At 36.2% G+C, this 22,334-nt stretch overlaps 1 protein-coding gene and 1 long non-coding RNA gene across 3 annotated transcripts in view; one reads left to right on the forward strand and one right to left on the reverse strand.

The window, feature by feature from the left end:
- The window catches only part of slc16a4 (solute carrier family 16 member 4), a 26,779-nt gene continuing 4,445 nt past the window's right edge, over window positions 1-22,334 (reverse strand). The window contains exons 1-10 of one of the 2 annotated variants that reach the window (XM_053503383.1): window positions 17,251-17,498; window positions 16,714-16,834; window positions 11,073-11,202; window positions 10,791-10,923; window positions 10,355-10,498; window positions 9,981-10,142; window positions 9,177-9,761; window positions 5,338-5,549; window positions 3,687-3,780; window positions 1-2,010 (exon numbers count right to left, since the gene is read on the reverse strand). In XM_053503383.1, the coding sequence (XP_053359358.1) occupies window positions 1,805-2,010; window positions 3,687-3,780; window positions 5,338-5,549; window positions 9,177-9,761; window positions 9,981-10,142; window positions 10,355-10,498; window positions 10,791-10,923; window positions 11,073-11,202; window positions 16,714-16,736 (1,689 nt within the window). In that variant the 5' untranslated portion in view covers window positions 16,737-16,834; window positions 17,251-17,498 and the 3' untranslated portion in view covers window positions 1-1,804. Of the gene's footprint in view, window positions 2,011-3,686; window positions 3,781-5,337; window positions 5,550-9,176; window positions 9,762-9,980; window positions 10,143-10,354; window positions 10,499-10,790; window positions 10,924-11,072; window positions 11,203-16,713; window positions 16,835-17,250; window positions 17,499-22,334 lie in introns of those variants that run through there. The other variant, XM_053503382.1, reaches the window with a different exon arrangement.
- Window positions 18,570-22,334, forward strand: part of LOC128529835 (uncharacterized) — a 10,426-nt gene continuing 6,661 nt past the window's right edge. Inside the window, exon 1 of the long non-coding RNA XR_008361083.1 lies at window positions 18,570-18,715. This is a non-coding gene — a long non-coding RNA (uncharacterized LOC128529835). The remainder of the gene's footprint in view (window positions 18,716-22,334) is intronic.

A 22,334-nucleotide genomic window follows, 5' to 3' on the forward strand; every position in this document is an offset into this window, starting at 1 on the left:
AGTTATGGAAATCTTTACAATCATAAGAATTCCACTTTTTACACAGTACAATATATCCAAATAAAAAAGACAAACCTAATGTCCATACACAGTGAGACACTGTGCCAACTCAGTGTACTCTCATGTTTAATTGCTTTATTCTTAAATTGTAATCTGTGGCTTATAGAGAAGCTTTTATGGCCTTTAATCATTCAGTCCATGGCCCCATGAGAAAAAAAAAAGTATTGGGAGATTAAATAAGCAGTGCGTCCCAATCACACTGAAAACGCTGCCTTCAGAGATATTCAAGCATCAAAACAATTTACTAAAATAGGACAAAAGTCAGATTCTCAACAGGAGTGTATTTAATTGGTGCTCCACTAACTTACCACCTAAGTTTTTGTCACTTTTTTCATTATTTATATAAAATGATGTGTGTACAGTACTGTGCAAAAGGAAAATGTATAGAAATGCTGTAGAGCAAGGGTGGCTAAAAAATATATGCAGAAACACCCACAGTTCATCTAAAGATTTTGGCTGTTAAAGATGATTTCTTTTCTGGCATGCAAATACATTTCTTTAACCTTTAATTTTTCTGGTGAAATACTGATGTTTGAAATGTTTTTGCAAAGTCCCACAATGTAAAAACAAAACAAAACAAAAGGATATAACAGTTTTTACTTGAAAACACAGTCTGTCTCAGACATTTGCACAGTACTTCTCTCTCACAGACATGCACAGTAGTTAGCACTGTATTAGACTGTAGTAGTACAATCTCTGCACCACTAGAGGACTCCATGACAAAAGAAACTATGTGGCATCTAAAGAGCAACCATTAAAAAACAAGTACCGAGAAAACCTTTTGGTTTTTTTGAAACATAAAAAAGTAAAATCCTACACAAGCCTGTGAAAAAAATGAAGAAAGAAAAACTTTCTTCTATCTATCTATCTTTGGCTCATATCTCAAGTTAGTCTGGTTATGCAATAAAAAGGCAACTACTGGTGAGAAACCGAACACTACAGCTATTTCAATAATTTCTAGTTTACTAGAAGTTTACTAGTTTACTAATAGTGTAGCAAATGCCCTAAATCTTTTAGACATTAGCCCATGAAGTATTTTCGCTCCCATCAGGTTTAAAGCAGTTCGAAGCTGAACTTCTTTTCTTCTTAGTGAATAGTTGCTGACACAACTGAAATTTGGGACCAGAAAAAAAATCCATTTCTGGAATCCAGAAACACAGTGACCCCAAAACACCTTGCAACATACCTTGAAACAATGCAGATCTATTTTATGTAGTGGTTCGGCCTCATGCATGAATACTAACATTATTGTTTAGAGCTATGCTAATAATAAAGCATGAAAATAAATCATTCTGTATAACTGCATATGAGGAAAATCATCACAGCTCAAATCAGCAGCTAAATTACATAACAGATACTTGGTATTGACATTGAATGTTGTAAGCATTTTAAGGGTAATATTTTTATAACATGTATGTTTTGATCAGTAATACATAACAGTATACTTTAGATTTAATGTCTATCTATCTATCTATCTATCTATCTATCTATTGAGATAGGTAGGCATTAAATTAATAGTTTTCTTACCTTTTTATTTTGTATCTAATATATCAAGTCATTTTGCTTTACTGGAATTTAAAGTCCATATCATCTGGTCAAGTTGGTCATACTTTCACAAAAACTCCTTCCTTTAAAAGGCTAGTGCCTCTGTCCTCTACAAACTTGAGGTCAAGTCCACTTTAAGAGAAGTTTGAAAAAAATAATAAACCCTAAACAAAGTGAGTGCCACAGCCATGTTTTATATTTATACCACCCCATTTCTCTGAGATGTTGGACAAAAGCAGCCACTGCTCCACCCTTGCTCTTTTTTGAGCAGCTCCTGTTGCTTTTTCCTGGCCTGCCAGTGCTGTGCAAGTGGCTCCAAGAAGAGAGAAACTGATGAGAGCAGGTAACATACTCCAGCTAAGTAGAATGAGCAGTCATAGGTTCGGGTGTAGTCGTACAGGAAACCTGGAGGACAAGGGTGAGGAGTCAGACATTTGCTATTTTTGATACATGAAGTACATGTTTGAGCAAGACTACATTTAGCAAGGTTGAATTTATTACTCAGTAAGAATTGCTGGATTTTTTTTCTTATTAGGCCAAAATAGAAAAAAAAGTTTTTGCAGTATCATTATGTAAGAATTTCTTTCTGTTATGATGCTTGTAATCCAATATTAGACACTGCACTAGCTGAGGCTCAGGTGTACATGGTCTGGCTTAGTCGGACTGTAGGGCTAAGGTCAAGGAGTTCACTACAGAAGAAACCTACCACTATTTATGATTGAGAGGCCCAGTGTCTAAGGCTGCATACCACCCTAAACCACAACCAATCACAGGAGCACTAGCAACTTCACTCAAAGATTTAAGGGGAAGATTAATTAAAGGGGAAGAAAATTAGAAAAAGCCACCTGTCTCTTTAAAACACTACAATCTACCAGCTCTCTATAAGCTACAAGGAATATAGCTCATCAGACCTAATCAGTACAAATTCAAGGTTCATACTTTGTATCATTGTAATACAAAAAAGGGAAGTTGTTAATTTTCTTATATTTATTCATGAATTTGTTATTGTTTATGATAATAATAAGGGGGAATAAAAAATGAGATTTGGATTTTGCGTTAAATTAAACTGGTATCTATACCAAATGACAAACACTTGATATATTATTTAGTTTCTTTTTACAGTATATGGACATAGGAAAAAAACATACTGAAAGCTAGCTAGTTTTTATGTTTACATTATAATCTTTTTACATTAAACAGGTTCAGGATGTCGCAAAGTTTTAAAAGAAATACAAACAGCTGGCTATAACAGATTTTCATATAACCCATTTAGATTTGGCTGTGCTCTCAGAAGTGTTACTATTCACAGCACCTTTCTCTCTTACATACACAGCCTTCTCCCATTGAGAACATACACAGCCTTTTCCCATTGAGAACATGCACTTCCCCCCCTAGAAAAAGTAAACATAACCCATACTGCAAATAGGCCTGCACATGCCCCTCCTGACCAGGGCCCCATCTAGGGAGAATGTGTACAGATTCGAAGAATTTTATCTACAACTGTAGAGCCATGTACTAGGCATATTTTAAGTAGATATAATGGCAATACAACTGTAAAAAATGCTCAATATACTGATTTGAGAACCACTTTAAGAATCAAATTGAGTCACTTTTTAATAAAAAGTTTCATGAACATTTTTTATTATTAATCCAAACCTTAAAGAATGTCAGCTGATAAATAATGTCACCTTATGGTTAATTCCTTCTGTCATTGGAGAGGATAAAAGCTCTATCAATAAATAGACAGAATATTATTTCACAGTCAAACAGCTCACTGACTGCACAATATTTGACAACCACTAGTACTGTATATTAAGGCCAAAGGTCAGTTAAAAAAAAAAAAAAAAGCACCCTAGCAAATGAACATGCTTCTAAATAAAGCGAAGTGATATGATCTGCCTACCCATGTCAAAAGAAGATATATTTGTTCCCTCATTAAGAAAGAAGACACACTTACACTGGTCAGATACCAAAGTGATATCTCCTAACCCTTATATCCCATGCAAAGCATTTAGGCCTGGCTATTCTGAATCACTTTTCAGCACATACTTTATTAAAGATGTTGGAAAAAAAAAACCTACCGGCCAGCGGAGGACCCGTTAAACAGCCAAGCCCCACAAAGAACATGGAAAAACCCATTGAGTTGTTCACCTTTTCAGATCCTACCAAGTCAACCTAGAAAAAAAAACAGTTATGGGTGTGTGTAAAAGGAATAGTTACTTAAATGCAACACAGTGATCGTACCAGAGTCTGGTCCTGTTTAACACAAATGGCAAATTAAATGAAAATAACATAAAGTGTCTAAAAAAACATGATGGTGAGGTGCCAAAAGGCACTGAACGCACAGTGTTTCCAAACTGTCAAAATGATGTCTCCTTTTAGGTTGAGGGGTCAAATCATGTTAGCATAAACCCTCCACAGCGTAACAGAGGCAACATGTTTGTCCTTTAATTTGTCACTTGTTCTAGTTCTAGTTGTCTTTGATGGCTATGTTTGGAGTGTCCAAAAGATAACAAATGTTCTACCAGCATCATGAGACAAGGTTGACAAAGTTCAAAAAGCTTTAGCTTACCAATGCAGCAACAATCCCACTACAATCTTCCAGATACTCACTCACTCACAGTCTATACCACTTTATACTATATACAGGGTCGCAGGGGGCCTGGAACCAATCCCAGGAGACTTAAGGTATTAGGTGGGGTACACCCTGGGAAGGATGCAAATCCATTGCAGGGCACACACACATACACACTATCAGTCTTATAGACAATTACCCTTTCGTCTTTAGACTGCTGGAAGAAAACCCACCAAGCCCGGAAAGAACATACACAACTCCATGCACACAGACCCCAAGGTGGGAATTGAACTTGATGAACCACAAGTTACAATAATATTGTATCGAAGTAACAGTACAATACAATAGTGCTCTAAACCATAGAAACCTGATATGGGTGTGTGTAAAAGGAATAGTTACTTAAATGCAACACAGTGATTGTACCTGGGTCTGGTCATGTTTGACACGAATGACAAATTAAATGAAAATAACATAAAGTGTCTAAAAAACATGCTGTTGAGGTGTCAAAACAGCTTTATTGTGCTAGGCACAGAACGCACATTTTCAAAATGATGTCTCCTTTTAGGTTGAGGGTTCAAATCATGTTAGCATAAACCCTCCACAGCATAACAGAGGCAACATGTCTGTCCTTTATTTTGTCACTTGTTCTAGTTCTAGTTGTCTTTGATAGATGTTTGGTGTGCGTCCAAAAGATAACAAATGTTCTACCAGCATCATGAGACAAGGTTGACAAAGTTCAAAAAGCTTTAGTTTACCAATGCAGCAACAATCCCACTATAATGCCCCAGATACTCACTCACTCACTCACTCACAGTCTATACCACTTTATAGAATATACAGGGTCGCAGGGCAACTGGAACCAATCCCAGGAGACTTAGGGCATTGGGTGGGGTACACCCTGGGAAGGATGCAAATCCATTGCAGGGCACACACACATACACACTATCAGTCTTATAGACAATTACCCTTTCGTCTTTAGACTGCTGGAAGAAAACCCACCAAGCCCGGAAAGAACATAAAGAACTCCATGCACACAGACCCCAAGGTGGGAATTGAATAAGACACAGTTATCCATACATCCTCTCTGTAAATAAGTACTGATCCTACATCCTGATGACAAAAAGTATATTGTCTCTGAGTGTGTGTACAGTTCTCACCATGACTGGCAGGAGCAGAGCCATGTATCCGCCACAGAATATGGCAAAGAAAACTGCGTAGATCATGAGCTGTATGTAGGAGGTGGCGAGTGGGGACAGCAAGTTGATGATCCCGCACAAGATCAGATAAGCCTTGTGGTAATGGTACTTATGCACTAGGTTCCTGTCTGTCAGCCAGCCAGAACCCAGCTGAGCCACGGTTTCTGTTATACCTGTGTGAGACAAGAACCCTTTCATCACACAGTCCAACATGCATCTGCACAAAACATCAGTAAAAATTTAAATCCTTCACATAAAACAATCTAAATTGCTAAATCATCGATTGATTGTTTTATTGAATTTTTTATAGCAATATGTGTGTGTTGCAGGCTTGACATATGACATAACAGTCCTGAGTGTATTTTACTATTAAAGTAAATAGGTGCAAATCACCAAACCACTTTATGCCGTATGATTTCCAGCCTGATTTTGGCACAATTAAAAAATCAGACATTCTAACTGGATTCTTTGTTAATTAGCTAAGATCAAAATGCATTAAAAGGGACATTTAGGACACCTAGTTCTGACAAAGTCAGACTTTTTTAATTAGTATCTCTGTATGGTAAATTGTCATTATATTTGTCTAAATTCACCATTACAATGGCAGCATAGGATTACATGAAACACCTGCGGAAGCTACAATTACGGTAGACTCTTTCTTTTTTTTTAAATGCTACAGGGGTAAAAAAAAAAAAAAAATTCAATATATTATCACAATCTAACTTAAAACAATGTTTCTGTTTTTCCTGTTCATTTTCTGCATGAGCTCAGATCACCTATTGCTGATGTAAGTAAAACTGTGCAAAAGTAATACTCCTAAAACACCGCCGAAACTGCATGGAGTAAGCTTTTAACAAATGTGGTGTAATTAATTTAGCTGCATGTTGCACTAAAACACACTTAATACTATATCTTTAATATTTACTTATGCATCATACCCTTACATATGTAAACCTTCAAATAACTTACGTTACATTGGTAAAGATGCTTAAATTACTTAATACAATAAGGATATAATTATGATTTTATTTCCAATATGTTAACCTTCAATGCATACATTTAGACATTGAGGTTGACTGATTTATTTTAGAATTCATTCACAACTTTATCAGGGATGATCTGACCATTTTGATTCATACACATTTAAATTCCATACAAACGTAAATAATTCTTTTGATTGTGTAAAGCTGCTTTGGGACAATGCCAATTGTTAAAAGCGTTATACAAATAAAATTGAATTGAATTGAAATTGAATTGAATTGAATTTCAATTGTCCATTTTTTCCCTCTTTTTTATTTGTTTAATTACAAAATAAAGGTATAAAATTTACTTTGATGTCATTATTTGATTTTTTTTTTTTTACAAAATGTATTAACTTTATATAACTTTAATTTAGTACAAATTTGTTTCAGGTGTCATGGTTTGATGGTCTGTGCTGCAGCAGGGTAATCGACTAGGCCACAAAAAGCCTTTGTGCTGCAGAGATCAATAATGTAAAGCAGCTAAATATTTTGGATCAATGGTACTGAACACGGACATCACTGCACAATAGATGCACATGCAGCTGTGCCCTGGATTATGAATCATTAGCAGTTTGCGGAACAATAATGCATAAAAAAGGCAACGTTTTAGAAATGAATACAGTGAGTTTCACTTTAGAATCACTCCATCATACTTAACAGGAGGCCAGAAGAATGTGGGGAAACTCGCCAATCATGCATAGAACACAGGATTCAGCAGACAAGTAAAGTCAAGCGTAAAATGTAGGCCACTTTTAAGGCAGTGGCAGTATTACAGCACACACAATGATGATCTTTGCAGTGGTCAGGCATGAAGTGAAACAGCTGGACAATGTTTGTCTGTCCTCATCACACCACCAGAGGCTTTATCCTCATGTGCCCCTTCTTGAGCACAGAGACATTTGGGGATTTGCTTGTGTGTTTAAGGCACAGCACGTCCAGTGAAACTCACAGCTGTCTTTATCATGTATTACACAATTACACTTCAATAGCATGGAACCAAAATGGAACTTTTCCATTTCCACTCTGTTAGCTCACAATTGAAAGTCTAACATACAGTAGGCTTAATTCGGCAATCAATTCAACAGCACAGGTGTTTGTGCTTTTATTGAGTTTCCTAAACAACCGTTAAAAATGAGGGAATGCAGATCGACCCTCATGCAGACCAAATGCATGTCCAATTTCCCAGTCCACTCATTAGGAGCACAGGCGTTTTTGGCCGCTCTCTTCTCCTGCTATTATGCCCCAGTGTTCCCCAATACAAAGTCAGCCACTTTAAAAGTGATTGTGGAATTGGGAAGCCCTGCCGTTGCTTAGCGACATTCCCGGCTCAGCGACACAGAGTAGACCATGATGAGGAGATGCTTTTAGTGCTCTGAGTCGCACTCAATTGCTCAGGCTTTCCAACATGAGGAAAAAGGTCTGAATTGAGGAGGGATAGAGACTGACACCTACTACATACTCTTTTAAAACAACCCGTTAAATACTTTGGTTACTTGGACAATCAAAACAATATGTGATTCCTGTTTTTTATTATTTATTTTTATTATTAACAAATGGCACAAACTGCCACATGAGTTCTAGACATATGTTAGGGAGACAAATAAAAAAAAATCCAATGGCTGTGCTATACTGTTATAGGGTGTGAAAATGTTTTTGTTGGTATGGTTTGGATTCACTTGTTCCCAGGAAAATGTCACTGCAACTAATACAAAATTATTTCTTATATCTCAGGATGAAACATTTCTATTCTGAAGCGAATCCCATGCAAGGAGGCTCACTGAATTAATATCTCATCTCAACTGAATTTGAGATCTGAGAATCTGAGCAATGAGACCAAAAAACATAAATTGAGAAATCATATTTTGGAAGAATTATTCTTACTTCCAATATAATTCTAGAAACTTGTGGAATCTGTGGCTTTGCATTGGCCAATGTCTTACGAACAAACCTCATGCTCTACTTTTTCCTTTAGTTTGTGACTCTGCCGTTCAGAATCGATGTCAATGCAAATAGGTTATTACTTTATGTTGGACTTTATTTTCAATATTTGAATGATTTTAATGTATCCATAATAAAATATAACATACATTTGGACAGTATGAGAGGAGGTATTTCCCCTTGATAAAGTCTCCTCATTGGTATACTCTTGAACCCAACAGGTTTGGCCACTGGGATAAAGTTCATCTTTTATGTAAGATTCATTACATAACCATAGAGATTCACAGCAGCCTACAAATAATCAATGGTCAGATATTTACAGGGGCTTTTTGCAACTAATTTTAAACTACTAATTCAAATATGGCTCAGTCCAAAGCATAGTAACACAAGCATGACATACATGACACAAGATAAAACCGATAGATCAAATTCAGGCCCTCTGATGACTTTCCTCGGTACCCGTCACAGTTTGCCTATTTTATGTCTTATGCACAAGTTGCTATAAATATCACGGGAAGATAGTTTTTTTTCTAATCTCTGATAGGATTAGAAAATATTTCTGTTTTATGCTCCAAACATTTCTGCTTTGCTCTAAGATTTCCTGTACCAAAGTAATTGCAGTGTAGTCTGTTCAATGTGGGTCTGATAGCATGCACTTCTGACTCATCAATTTAACTACAAAATCTTATAACCTAAACTGTGACAGCTATAAAATATGAGAATATATTAAGTCTACTTATTGACAGACTGGAAATATCATTACTCCAGCAGCAAATAATATACAGACAACAATTTAAGAGTAGAGAGATGCTAAACCCAGGTTGATTTCCTTATACTCACCTGCAACAGATATGATAAAAGATGCATCCATGGGGTCAATGCCCAAAGTCCTGGCCCTTGCTGATAGGTGAAAGAAGGGGATAAAGTACGCCAACTGACTAAAGACAACCGACCAGGTGTATATCCAAAAAAAAGGATTTTTTATAAGTGAGAAATCGAAGATTTGGGCCTTTTTGGTTTCAGTCTTTTTCTCCTTTAATAAGGAATTCACAGTCAATTTGCCATTCGTCTCTGAACAAACTTTTACTTGGCAGTTGTCCAATTCTTTGCCACCATTCTGGACCAGGTTCCTTAGCTCCATGGATTGGAGTTTTCCATGCCCAAGAGATGTGTTCTCAATAATAAGTGGATCCATTTGAAAAGAAGGAGCTCCTGTTTTGGTGATGCCATTAGACGTGGTTATAGTCACTTTGTGACTCTTCTCAAGAGGCTCCTTCTCTGGTTGTGTTAGAGAAGCAGGCACATCTCGGCTGAGGTTGGGGGAAGAAGGCCGAAGTATGGCAGCAGGCACCATTTGGATGGGCCGCAGCAGCATTGCGGAAGCCACCAGGTTCAACATCAGACCACTCAAAATCAATAGAGCCCCTGCACAGATAAACAGACCAGTTGACAACCAGTAAAATAATCAGCATGTATTAAGTTCTTTTATTTTCTGGTATAAGTTGCTGTAAGCATATTTGTGTCTTCTATGCGTTGAGTTTCATTTTTGTAAAACAGCACATTTTTAATTAAGGAGCAACTTAAACTTTTACTGCTTTTGCTTTTACTTTAAAATAAAGTCTCAATGCTCTGGGTGATATTTACCCTGCCATGCATAATGATCCAGAAGCAGCTGTGTGAAGGGTGCCAGCGCAAAGGTCAAGCCCATGCCAGAACGGCCAATAGAGTACGCTGTGGCTAACCTCGTACGGAAATATGTTGCCATCACAACAGATGAGGCTTGGTACAGCAGTGCAAAACCAAGACCTGAAGTTTTTTAGTGTGACACGAAACCATTTTTAAACAATTTTATAATGTAAAAAATATATCAATTAATGAGCTATCTAATCAACTGACAAAAAAATTGATCTAGAATAATCAGCATCTAGTTATATAAACTCTATAGATGTCACTATGGATATACTCATTTACCACACTACAGGTGTTGTGATCTTAAAATGCCCAAAGATTTGACTCACCCACCACCAGCCCCATGCTGATGTACAAGTAGATGATACTGTAAGCAAAAATGCTGATGAGAAAGCCTACAGTAACCAGTATGGCTCCCATGATGGAAGTGACTCTGTTCCCCAGCTTAGCACAGGCGATAGAGGCCAGAGGACCTGATGGTACAGGAACAACATTTGGAGGTATGCAAAGACCAAAGTTACGAAATGGTGGAAAATGCAAGCTACAGATCCAGGTTGCTAGTATTATATTCACAGTTGGTTAGCCATATCAGGGGTGCGACTTTACAGTTCCAATATCTACACAAGGAACTGTACCTTGTCATTCTTGCAAGGCTACGCAACCCTCATATTCGTCTGAGTTCCTGGATGCAGTGAGTGCTACAGAAATAGGTGGAACTGTTTGGCCGCATGTAAGGGATGGTTGTTATAGGGACAGCAGGTCTACCTCCTGAGAGTCTCATGCTGGACATGATGGAGCCGATCCAGCTGATGCTCTCGGACGAGCCCCCGAAATCGTCTTGCAACGCCACGAAGAAGATCCCAAAAGTCTTCAACGTTCCCATCACCAGCACGTTCACCTGGTGAACAGCAAACAGCGTGAATTAACACTATGCATTACTGTGGTAAAGATCATTATAAATCAAACTCCTAGAAAGAATCAGAGATCATCACTTTGTAGACAAATGTGTTGCTGCAAAAGAAAAGCATACTGCTGTTGAAGACACACCAGAAAGCAGTGGAGAACAACCATCCAGCCCCACCCTCCATCCGGTGGAGCCACATAACGCATATTCTCTTCTTTTTTGGCAGTTTTGATCTTCTTCTCATACTGCATAAGTTTGGCTGCTTTGTCCTCACTGAAAACACAGTGATATGACTTTAATATTAATATACACTGACAATTGTACATACCATACTGTACATTTCATGTTCATTAACCACTCTTTTTTGGCATATCTGTAAAAAATCTTTGTGCTTTGCCAAACACAGCCACCTTGGTGTTACATGTTTGTTACAGAGACTGAAAAGATGTCTTCAATTTATGTATATGTGTGTAATTTCAGTGATTACATCGTATACCTCATGAAAAAAAAAAATCAATATATGAAGATATTAGAATAATAGAAGATAAATAAAAAAGGTATTACAAAAGGAATACAATACAGAAATGTTAATTCATGAACTTAATACTCGGTTAGGGCTTCGTTAGCACACATTACTGCATCAGTGCAGCATGGCATGGCGGCGATTAGCCTGTGGCATTGCTGAAGTCTTTATTAAAGACCAGGTTGCTCTGATAATGTAGCAGCCTTCAGTGCTCCAAAATCTTCTAGAAGACAGCTACATCGACTTTGGATTAGATAAGACACAGTGGACCGAAATCATTACCAAATGTGGAAACCTCATTCTGGACTTCAAGCACACTGAAGTCTATCCGTCTCCATTTTTCCTCCAAACTCTGGTCCCTTACTTTCCAAATGAAATGCATAATTGAATTTCATCTACAAAGACAATTTTGGACCCCTGTGCAACGATCCAGTCCTTTTTCCTCCTTAGGACAGGTAAGACACTTCTCATGTTTTCTCTGGTTCACAAGTGGCTTAATGCTACAACAGTAGCATGAAGCCTTCTGAAGCCTTCTGTGCATGGTGGCTCTTGATGCATTGACTCCAGCCCCACTTCTAAAGCTTTCCCAAGTTCAGGAATCAGGCTGCAGTCATCCCTGTTGCTTGTATACATTTTTCTACCATGCTTTTCTCTTCCAGTCAAGTTACCATGGTTATGCTTTGATGTAGCACCTTCTGTGGCTTACCCTCCTTATAGAGATGGTTGGTGATCATCATCTAGACAACTGTCAAGGCAGCAGCCTTCATAATGTGTGCACAGAACATGAAGTGCACAGTATTTATATTGTATGCATAGTAATGTATTTAAACGAAATGAAATATTATAATGTTTTAAGATACTGGATTTTTGATTTGCATAAGCTATAAGCTGTAGTTATAAAAATAAAAAAGGCTTGAAAATGTATCTTTACATGTATTGAATCAAGAATATTTGATAGTTTCATGTCTAAATTAAATTATGAAAAATAGATTTTTAAAATTACAATATTCATTTTTTACCAGTCACAACTTTGGACTTCTTATTCAATGTTTTTTCTTTAATTTTACACTTTTCAACATTATATATTAATTCTGAAGACACTGAAATTATTACAGAACAAATATGGAATTATGTAGTCAATAAATAATCCAAAATATGTTTTATATTTTTCGATTCTTCAAAATAGCCACCTTTAGTTTTGCAAATTCTTGCCATTCTCTCTGTCAGCCTCATGAGTTAGTCACCTGGAATGGTTTTCCGACCATCGTGTAGGAGTTCACAGAGATGTTGATTGACTTCTTGAACTTCTGGTCTCTGGTTCTCTTCTCTGGTCCAATTGACCAAAAAACATCCCAATTGGTGCTGAATCTGGTGTTTGTGGAGGCCAGGTCCTCTAATGCACAAAAACCTAGGGGTGTTTAAGGTCATTGTTCTGTGGAAAAATTCCTCCACTAAGTGGAAACCAAATGGGATGACATGTCGCTGCAAAATGCTGTTAAAATCATGCTGGTTAAGTGTCCCCTCACTTTGTACTAAGGCACCAACAATGTCACCTCTCAGCCTCAATGTTCAGCCTCTTTACGTCTCACAACATGGAGGTTAGAACCAAAAATTGTACATTTGAACTTATCAGACCAAAGTTTTCCACTGATCTAATGTCCATGTCTTGGCCCAAGCAAGTGTCTTCTGCTTTTTGTTCAATGTGACCAGGAAGGCCTGACTTACACACTCTCATTTGAACAGTGGATGTTGCAATATGTGTGCTGCTTGAACTCAAAGAACGATTTGTGTTTACTCCTCTGGAATATTAAATTTGGCCAGGCAGTGTATATTACTTTATAGAAAAGTAATAAGTAATGGTAATATATTACTTTATATTACTAAAAAAAGTTACTTATAAAAGTAATAGTAAGTTATTACATTTATAAATAACTAGCACAAAACACAACACTGCTAGGAGGTTACTGGATTTGTTGAAATCCTTACAAATCCTTAGTAATCTTTGTACTTCAGGTTTGATTGAACTGGTACAACATGGATCCAAAGCACCTTTATGTGTATTAGTTAAAATTTGAGGAAAGAGAGAAATGTAATTGTGTTAGTATCATGATTTCAAAAATATCCAGAATTTATATTATTGTTTTTTTTTTTTGTATGAATTACAATTCTATACAAAGTTTGCATTTAATTAGCTCCTATCATTTATGATGCTGTGCCAATGCTTGAATAGTTTAAAGTGAACTAGCTGTATGATTTTAAAGGAAAGGTAACACCTGAAATGAAAACATACATAAATAAAAAAAAAATCACAGGTCTGATCGCAGGATCAGAGTCCTATTTAGATTTTTTATATTCTTTTTTTATAGCTTTATCAATTTATCCCTAATGAGCAGGTGATGGGACAAGGAAAAACTTACTAAGGTGACATGCGTACATAAACTTTAAGAAACCAGGCTCAAAAGAGAATGCATCCTCCAAATTCCTTCTGTAACTGTTTCTATATGGTCAAAAGTGCAATTTTATATCAGGAACTATGTTTTAGCTAAAAAGAAATCCACTTCATTGACGTTACTAGATGTTCACTGATGGAGACTTGAGTACAAAACTATTGTTGACATTTCAGTCCCAAAACTCAGAGCAACTGCAATCACAAGCCATCATAAGAAAACTGTGTATATAAAATACAGTCCAAAGCCATTTCTAAATAGTACTGTCCTCAGAATTTACAGTATTCATCTTTAAGAAGAGAATATGGGGCCATCCTCAAAAGGCCTTCTCTGGGGCCTTCTCTGTGGGTATAGTAATATAAAAACTACTGAGCAGAAATGAGAAGTTGAGAGGCCTAGCCCAAATCTGTCAAAAACTACTTAGCGGATTAGGGAATAATGGATTATGACTGTGTTAAGGACAAAAGTATTTCTTTACATTAGCTACTCACTTGCTGCCAGTGTACATGTGTGAGTGGGTGCATGTGTGTTTTTTTTTTTTGTGGGTGCCATTGCATTTATTTGAGTGCAGTGACTCGTGACCCAACTTGAATTTGACAGACTTGCAATTTACTTCGAATTTACTCTTATATTTCCAATAAAGTGTGGAAAGCTTGCTTTTCCCAAAAAATCGTTTTGTGAGTCAAAAGGTGTACAACCTGCATGTTCTAAAACTAAAGCAATAAGAGTTTATCTCTACAGTATATGGGGTGAATGCATTATTTTAACCATTATGCAGTTACTAAAGTGTTCATTATCACTTATTCACTTTTTGACAAGGACACATTGTCTTTCTGAATAGACATACTGCAAACGTAAATTATTACTGCTATATATCTTGATAGTAAGGGAGATGAACAGATGTTTATTAAAAGAAATTATTAGCCTTTGAGAGCCCCAACTGAACCACAACTAAAAACATGAAAAAGATGTTGGTATTTCTGTCAGCTTTTGTTTAAGCTATTATTATGCAGTAAAAGTCAGAAACGAAGTAAAAACTAAGTAGAACAAGTCATATTTCACACTTGAAAGTCCTAGATCACAGAGAACTCTCATATCATGAAAAAGGGAGAATTTTGGGAAGGGAGCCTACCTAAAATCTTTGATAGTCACATCTATAACTATCAGTTCCGTGAGACAGAGTGAGGAAAGACCATGAAGTGTTTTAAATAGGGGCACTTAAATAGTGCAAATGAAAATCATCTGCGCTATTATCAACACCGCAAGTTTGGATGAGGATGATCTTTTTAAGGTTTATGTGTGCATGTGCACGTTATAGACATGATCAGTAATACCCACACTAGTTTTCACTGCTGTTACCATTTATCTTCCAAAAATCCAAAATGTTTCGATAGTACACATTGCAAGAGTTAACATTGTGAATCAATCAACACACCTTAAATGTTATTACAGCAACTTAGACATTTTTTAAATTATATATTAGTTTTTATTCATGACATGTGCTTAAATGATTGATTTAAGTGCATCTTTAATTACTTTCAAAACCCATGAAAAAATGTAAGAAAATTAGGGAATAACCAGGAAAAGGTATCCTAAAGTCAACTGTAAAAGAAACTGTTTAAACTATTTAATACCAGGTGTAATGCGATCCTTCCTTCTAGTGCATGTTAAGATTCAGGAAACAACATTTTTCTAGAGCTCTTTGGGCATTCAAATAGCCTAAAAAAGCTGAGAAAATGTCATGCGCCTGGATGTTCCCATGTTGACAGAATGCAGTTTCAGACATAACGTACTGTAGGGTGCTAAAGAGTTTTTAAACTTTAGATAAAACAGCATATTTGTACTATGAGATGTACTCTGGTATCATTCCCATTAACAAGACTTTTTCTTTTATTATTGTTTAGCTACAGAAAACTTAAACAGATCCAGGATGTGATGTTCCTAATTAAGTCAATTTAGGAAGTGCCAATTAGCCTAATATGCATGTCTTTGGATGACTGTGGAAGGGGACCAGAGTAACCGGAGAAAACCCACCAAGTACGGGGAGACCATGCAAAATAAAGTCATTATAGTCTAAAGTGCACAAGGAAAAATGTTGCAATAAGCTGAATATTGACAAGCTTAAAAAGTTACTATTTGGAATGCGCTTCATTTAATCATTACTGATAAACGTCTAGTAGGAGCTTAACTGCAAAATCGAGTATAAGATTAAGATTATACTCAGTTGAATAGAATTAAAGAAGGAAGATATATGATCAAGACTGATGTTGATATTAATAACAACAAAATATATATCGCACACAAAACAAGTATGTTTCCTTAAATCATTTTATACTTAATTTAAAACATAACTAAGTATATTGTGTAAACTATAAGACTTTTCTGTATTTTTGTTTGACAACCACACAGTACTTGCAATTGTAATTGAATGCAGTTTTAATTAAATTTAAATACCTGGCTTAATATAACACACCTACAGTCCACTACTGAGGACTGCCTCTACATGACCCTACAGACTTAGAGTGGAAAAAACTGAGCGGTTAATTTAATCTGTTTGTGTAGAATTAAGTAAAATCTATAATTAAACAGGTTCTATTAACAAACTATATAAAATGACTCTGATATCTCATAGTGGATCTCTCTTGCACTAACAACATAAACATGTTTAATCAATAATTGTCCACTCTTTACCACTTTTTTCTTTTTGGAAAGACTGAACTGATCGTATTCTGTCTGTCCAGTATTTCAGTCAGCATAAAAATGACATACATTATATGTTTATAAATCTCAGTGCAGTAGTATTTGAAACTTTACCTGCTGTGTTCTTTAGGCAGCATATTTGATGATCGGGAGAAATGAAGAAACTTTTGCAGAGCCTATTTTCTTAGTGTCATCCTCAAGGTTAACTTAGCTGGAAAGCCTTAGGCTTGCATACCTGTTAGACACATTTGAAACATTAGAAAATGGTCAGCTCTCGTAACATTATATAAAAAAGAAGAAAAGCAAGAAAGTAAGAAAGAAAGAAAGCAAGAAAGAAAGAAAGAAAGCTTACTTTGCTCACACAATCTATGTTTTAAGTGAACTTTCACACTTTGTGTGCTTCAAAAGAAATACCAGGAAAAATCTTTACATGGGTAATTCCTTTAAACACAAAGTGATTGTAACACACATTTATGATACTGATTTAATGATTTTCAGGAACTCTATATGGGTATTTTGGTGATTTTACCAGTTTTCTTTCCTCCATAAATAGTGTTTAAGACCAGGTTATATTAATTTTTAAAGTCAGTGATTAAAACATTTTCCCTTCCTTTTGAGGCCATGGTGGAGCATAACAAAATCGTGGCTTACCTACTTCTAGGCCATCCACTTGCAGTTTGAATCTCTTTCCTAGAATTACCAGAATATCACTATGAATTCTGTTTTTTTATTATTATTTAAAAATATAAATATTACAATTGGTATTCCCTGAACATCCTTTTACTTCTTCTCCCTTTGTTGTTATAGCAATATACAGCTACAACAGTGTTGCAAACTATATAGCTGTTATGCAGTGAGGCAAGCTAAAACAAGACTGTGCTAGCATGCAGATCATTTAGCTGTCATCTCAGTGCTGCAGTGAAATGCAGTCTGTATGTCCATGCTGCGGTAAATCAAGCCTTTTCTGGAGGGAGGGAGCAAGGGGCAAGTGAGGAAGGAGGTGGAGCAGGAGGCTGTGCTACAGCGTTAGGATAGATGCTTGTCTTATCACCTCACTGCACTGATGACCTGTGTGTAGTGCTGAAGTGTAGCTCGAAGAAATGAGCCAAGCCTCAGACCTGTGTTTAGTTTTACAGGAACTCTTCAGTAAGAGCCTGGTATTAAAAAATGTTTGTCTTCTAAAAAAAAATTAAATTGTAAGCACAAATTTTGCAGTCCAGTCTACATTGGACAATACATCCGCAATACATATTTACATATCTGAAGCCATTGCACATGTCACTTCTCATAAGTCACTTTATACAATACATGTTTATCTGCCATTGCACATGACACTTTGTCACTTTAAAACATTTTAATACCACTTTAAAACATTTTAAAATTTGTATATATATATATTCCCCCCCCCCCCATATTCCCATATTCTATATTTTGTGATATTTTTACATGCCCTTATTTGTACAGTTTGTTTATTTTACTAGTTACATTTATTTTCCTTTGTATTTTATTTCTTTTTATTAACATTTATTCCTTATATATAGTTTTTTATTTTCTTTTTAAGGTCACCGGCGGTCGTATAAGCATTTCACTGCATATCTTACTGTGTATGTCTGTGTATGTGACAAATAAAATTTAAATTTGAATTGTTACTGTAAAATAATTATCGTGATTTCCCGACTTTGGTGAAAGGAAGTGAAAACCTCACTCGCCAAAGACACAAATGTGTCATAGGACCCTTGTTATTTGGAACTGAAAACTTACTCCAAACCCATGCACAAATTAATTAAAGCAAAGAAAGGAAAAAAAAGAGCTGTAAAGGTTGTCCAGATGGGGAGAAGAGAAATGTGCACCGTATCAGCAGCATGCCAAAACATTGCCTTCCTCCCCCTCAGGCCATAGTGCAGTTTCTTTGAACAAGTGATATTTGAACAGAAACAAGTGCTGGGTTCATTTAGTCCATGAGACCTATTTCCACAACAAGAAAGTGTGCTGGTGATCAGATACCATTCTACTCTGCTTCTATGATACTCAAACTACGTGATATATTTATTACTCATACAGCAAAGATTGAAGGGGAAAAACCTCACTACTCATGCAAGAACAAAATCAAAATCAGGTCAGTCTGAGAACTGCATCTGTAGGGTCCTAAAATTTAAATGACCTTGTTTAACTAGTGAATAATTTACATGCATAAATGCATTATTTAATATTTAATATTTTGGTAAATCCAACTTAATAATAAAACCAAAGTTTTGCTTGCATTTTGCACCTAAACCCAGGGCAGGGGCAACATTAAAAAAAACTTTACTACAGTCAGTCAGTTGTTGCTTTAACGTGTCTCATTTTCATACAACTTAATGTAGAAAACTTTCTCCAAATGTTCAATTATCCAACTTATACAACCATCCAAAATTTTTAAATCAATCATTTACATTTTTCATAAAAAACTCATGCTTTTATTCATCACACAAGTTGAAACATGAATAGAAAATATAATCACTAAAGACTGCTTTTTCCCTAAATAGGTCTTGCATAATTTGTATCAGTGCTCTGGGTCATTGTCCTTTGGGCTAAAACTAGCTGCAGTTAAGCGCCATCCACAGGGTATGGCATGGGCTTTAGTTATAACCTTCCTTTTTTTTTTGTCCTGCACTAATATCCTACTTTACTAGCACCAAAGGAGCCCCAGACCATTGCATGTCCTACAACATGATTAAGAAATAGGCATTCCTCCAGGATCTTATCATTTTGTTCTGCACCGTATAACTGGTCTATTCAGTGATTTAAACACCTCCATCCTATCTAACATGTCTATCCATGACCCTTTTTCCAAGTATCCTTGGTCCAGAGTCTTGATCCAGATTCCTATTGTAGTATTTTCTGTGTGTTGGCTAGTCACAGTCATGGCTTTTTCTTCGAAACTCTACCTTGAAGGCTAGAGTCACCTTTCCATTTGCGGCTACTATTTACTAATGATGAGAGCTAAGGACTTCGCAAACTAGAGACTCTGATGTGTATATATAAACACTTTATCATGAGAATGAGATAACTGCATTTTGGCAGCTTCAAGGAAAATGCTATAACTCCACCTCACACAGTTTTGTCCCAATAGATAAATCAGACTGCAGTGTTTGTGGCCATGTAAAAACAGTAATTTAGTATCAGTAATATTTTTGGTTGGGTTTTAGTTAAGACAAATGTATATTTGCAACTCAAAAGTCAAACCTCTGACATAAAAACAAGGCTAAGAGACTCGACTCTGCACAAAAACATACAGGAGGAACTAGGATGCATAAAAATAGCTGCAGGTGCTCTGGACTGATCGAAATATTTGGCTGTAGAAAGAGGCAGGTTGTTTGACGAAGGCCTGGGAAGCTGCACATTTAAAAATGCCATAAGGTACATGAATGGTACCTGACACTAAAGGGTCCTGAAAGTGTTGTCACCCCAAATACTGACTTTGTTTCATTAATTACAAATTAATTACCAGGCCTAATGTTTTTTTTTTCCTTTGTTTATTTTTTGAAGACATTCTTGCCTAACAGCATTTATTTGCATGAAACTGAATAAAAATCTGAAAATGGCTTTTTTTTTAATGGTTTTCAATAATGTTGCTTTCTTTCTGGCAATCTAGAGACCATAATTTAATGCAAAGGGGCAAGACAAAAAGTAAGACAAAAAGCACGTTTTACTGCCCTCTTAAACAGCAAAAGTTCCAGACGTGAAGCCATCAAAAAAAATGTATCAGGGTTTTCTAGCAGTTAAATAAATTTTTAACACAATAACTTATGAATAGCTAGTAAAGTGTATCACTGGGACTCAGAAATAATGGTAACTGAAAATTTAGACATTTTTGAAAATGTAGATACACCTGAAAAATGTATTAGTGCTATTCAAAGAGTAGCACATAAACAGCAATACCTTATCTTCATGAGTCATTATGGACATGCAGCTATGAGAAATATCATTTTAGCCATTGCTAGGAGTAATTGGAGTTCATTTATTTTTGCATGTCTGTGTACAATTAAACATTATGCTGATGGTTTTTCTAAAGATGTTCCTTTCTAAGAAAGACACACATGAAAAAGAAGTCTATACATGAAAAATAGATCATATACTACTACATGCACCAGAGGAAGGACTTCCCATATGCAGTGTCTGAACGTTTCTTGTTAAGTTGAGCCACAAGCATTTTATTTTCCTTCCGCTTTTCCTGGTAGGGGTCATGGTGTAGGTGACTACTATAATTAGAAGTAAATGATACGGCTAAGGGGATAATAAATTTTGATGGCTAAACTTCTGTGAAATCTTCATGCCGGAATTAAAGACATGCACATGTATCTGAATCAAGTCATACAAAATGTTTATTTTACCAACAATATATCTAAAGATTTTTTCAGACTTGTCCTTAACAGATCTGATTGCAGTATTTCATTATGCACATTGTGTTGCATGTCTTGGTATTTTGAAAGAATAAGAAGTTTTGTATTTTTGGCTTTCAGCCCATATTTTTTGCTCACTACCATACAAATAAGCTTTAGCAAATTAACTGCCTGGCCAAAAAAAAGCACACACTTTAAGATTTCATTCAATCAGCTTTGATTACAGCACACAATGTGGTGTCAAGCTCATGTGAGAAAATGATTCCTCATAAGAGGAATCCTCCTAGAACCACTCTTACATAATTTGAGTCCTAGAATATAGCCATGGCATCAGTGAAGAAAAACTCCATTAATGTGACACCCTGGTCATTCAGTACATTCAGATCATCAGCTGCCTTAATTTTATTGCAGTACTTTGCTGAGTCTGGACCATTTGAAGCAACCCCAGAGGCTTGTAGAGTGGGCACTACACAAGATGGATGCATCATTACATGTGCTTTCCTTCCCAGTCAATCTGAATTATTCGGAGCACATTACCTTTTTCCATTGCCATTTAAAAGTCCAATCTTTATGAAATCTTCAAGCAAACTGAACCCTTTTTTGATAAGTGTCACTAACAAGTGGTTTTCATATGGCCACACACATGTTCAGTCCCAATCCTGTAATCTCTATTCATGTTTCCTTCCACAAAGTTGCTGGTTCAGCACTATCCTTCCAGGTTTTGATAATGTCTTTAAAGGTTCTTAATCCTGTTTCCGTCATTTATAAAAATAGCTTTAGTTGTTTTCTTTGCTTGATGCAGCCCAATAATTTGACCCTTTTTGCCCAGGCAGTGAGTGTCCTACTATGTCCTCACTAAGGCAACGAATCATTAGGGGTACAGCATTTGTGAGTAAGAGCCAAGACTTGTGTAAAATGTTACTAAATATAATCTGAATGAGTTATATATGAAAAAAGCAGAACTCAGCAAAAAGGTGGTGTAGGATATATTATTCATTATATACTATATATACTACTATATTCTTGTGTAGATTCACGTCTCTGTGTGCATGGCGGGTTTCCTCCAAGTACTTCGTTTTTTTCCCACAGTCCAAAGACATGCAGATTAGGCTAATTGGCGTTCCCAAATTGCCTGCAGTTTGTAAATGTGTGTGTTTGTGTTTGCCCTGAGATGAATTGGCACCCTGTCCAGAGTCTATCCCGCCTTGTGCTCTAAGTCTCCTGGGATAGGTTCCAGCCCTAAATACAATTCAATGCAATGAATGTTGCTATGGATCATTTCAATACTTCATATTCTTCTAATAAATGCTTTCTGTTTACTGTCAATCACAGCAAAACTAGTCACACCTGGGT

Source organism: Clarias gariepinus, chromosome 9, assembly GCF_024256425.1.
Source record: "Clarias gariepinus isolate MV-2021 ecotype Netherlands chromosome 9, CGAR_prim_01v2, whole genome shotgun sequence".
NCBI lineage: Eukaryota > Metazoa > Chordata > Actinopteri > Siluriformes > Clariidae > Clarias > Clarias gariepinus.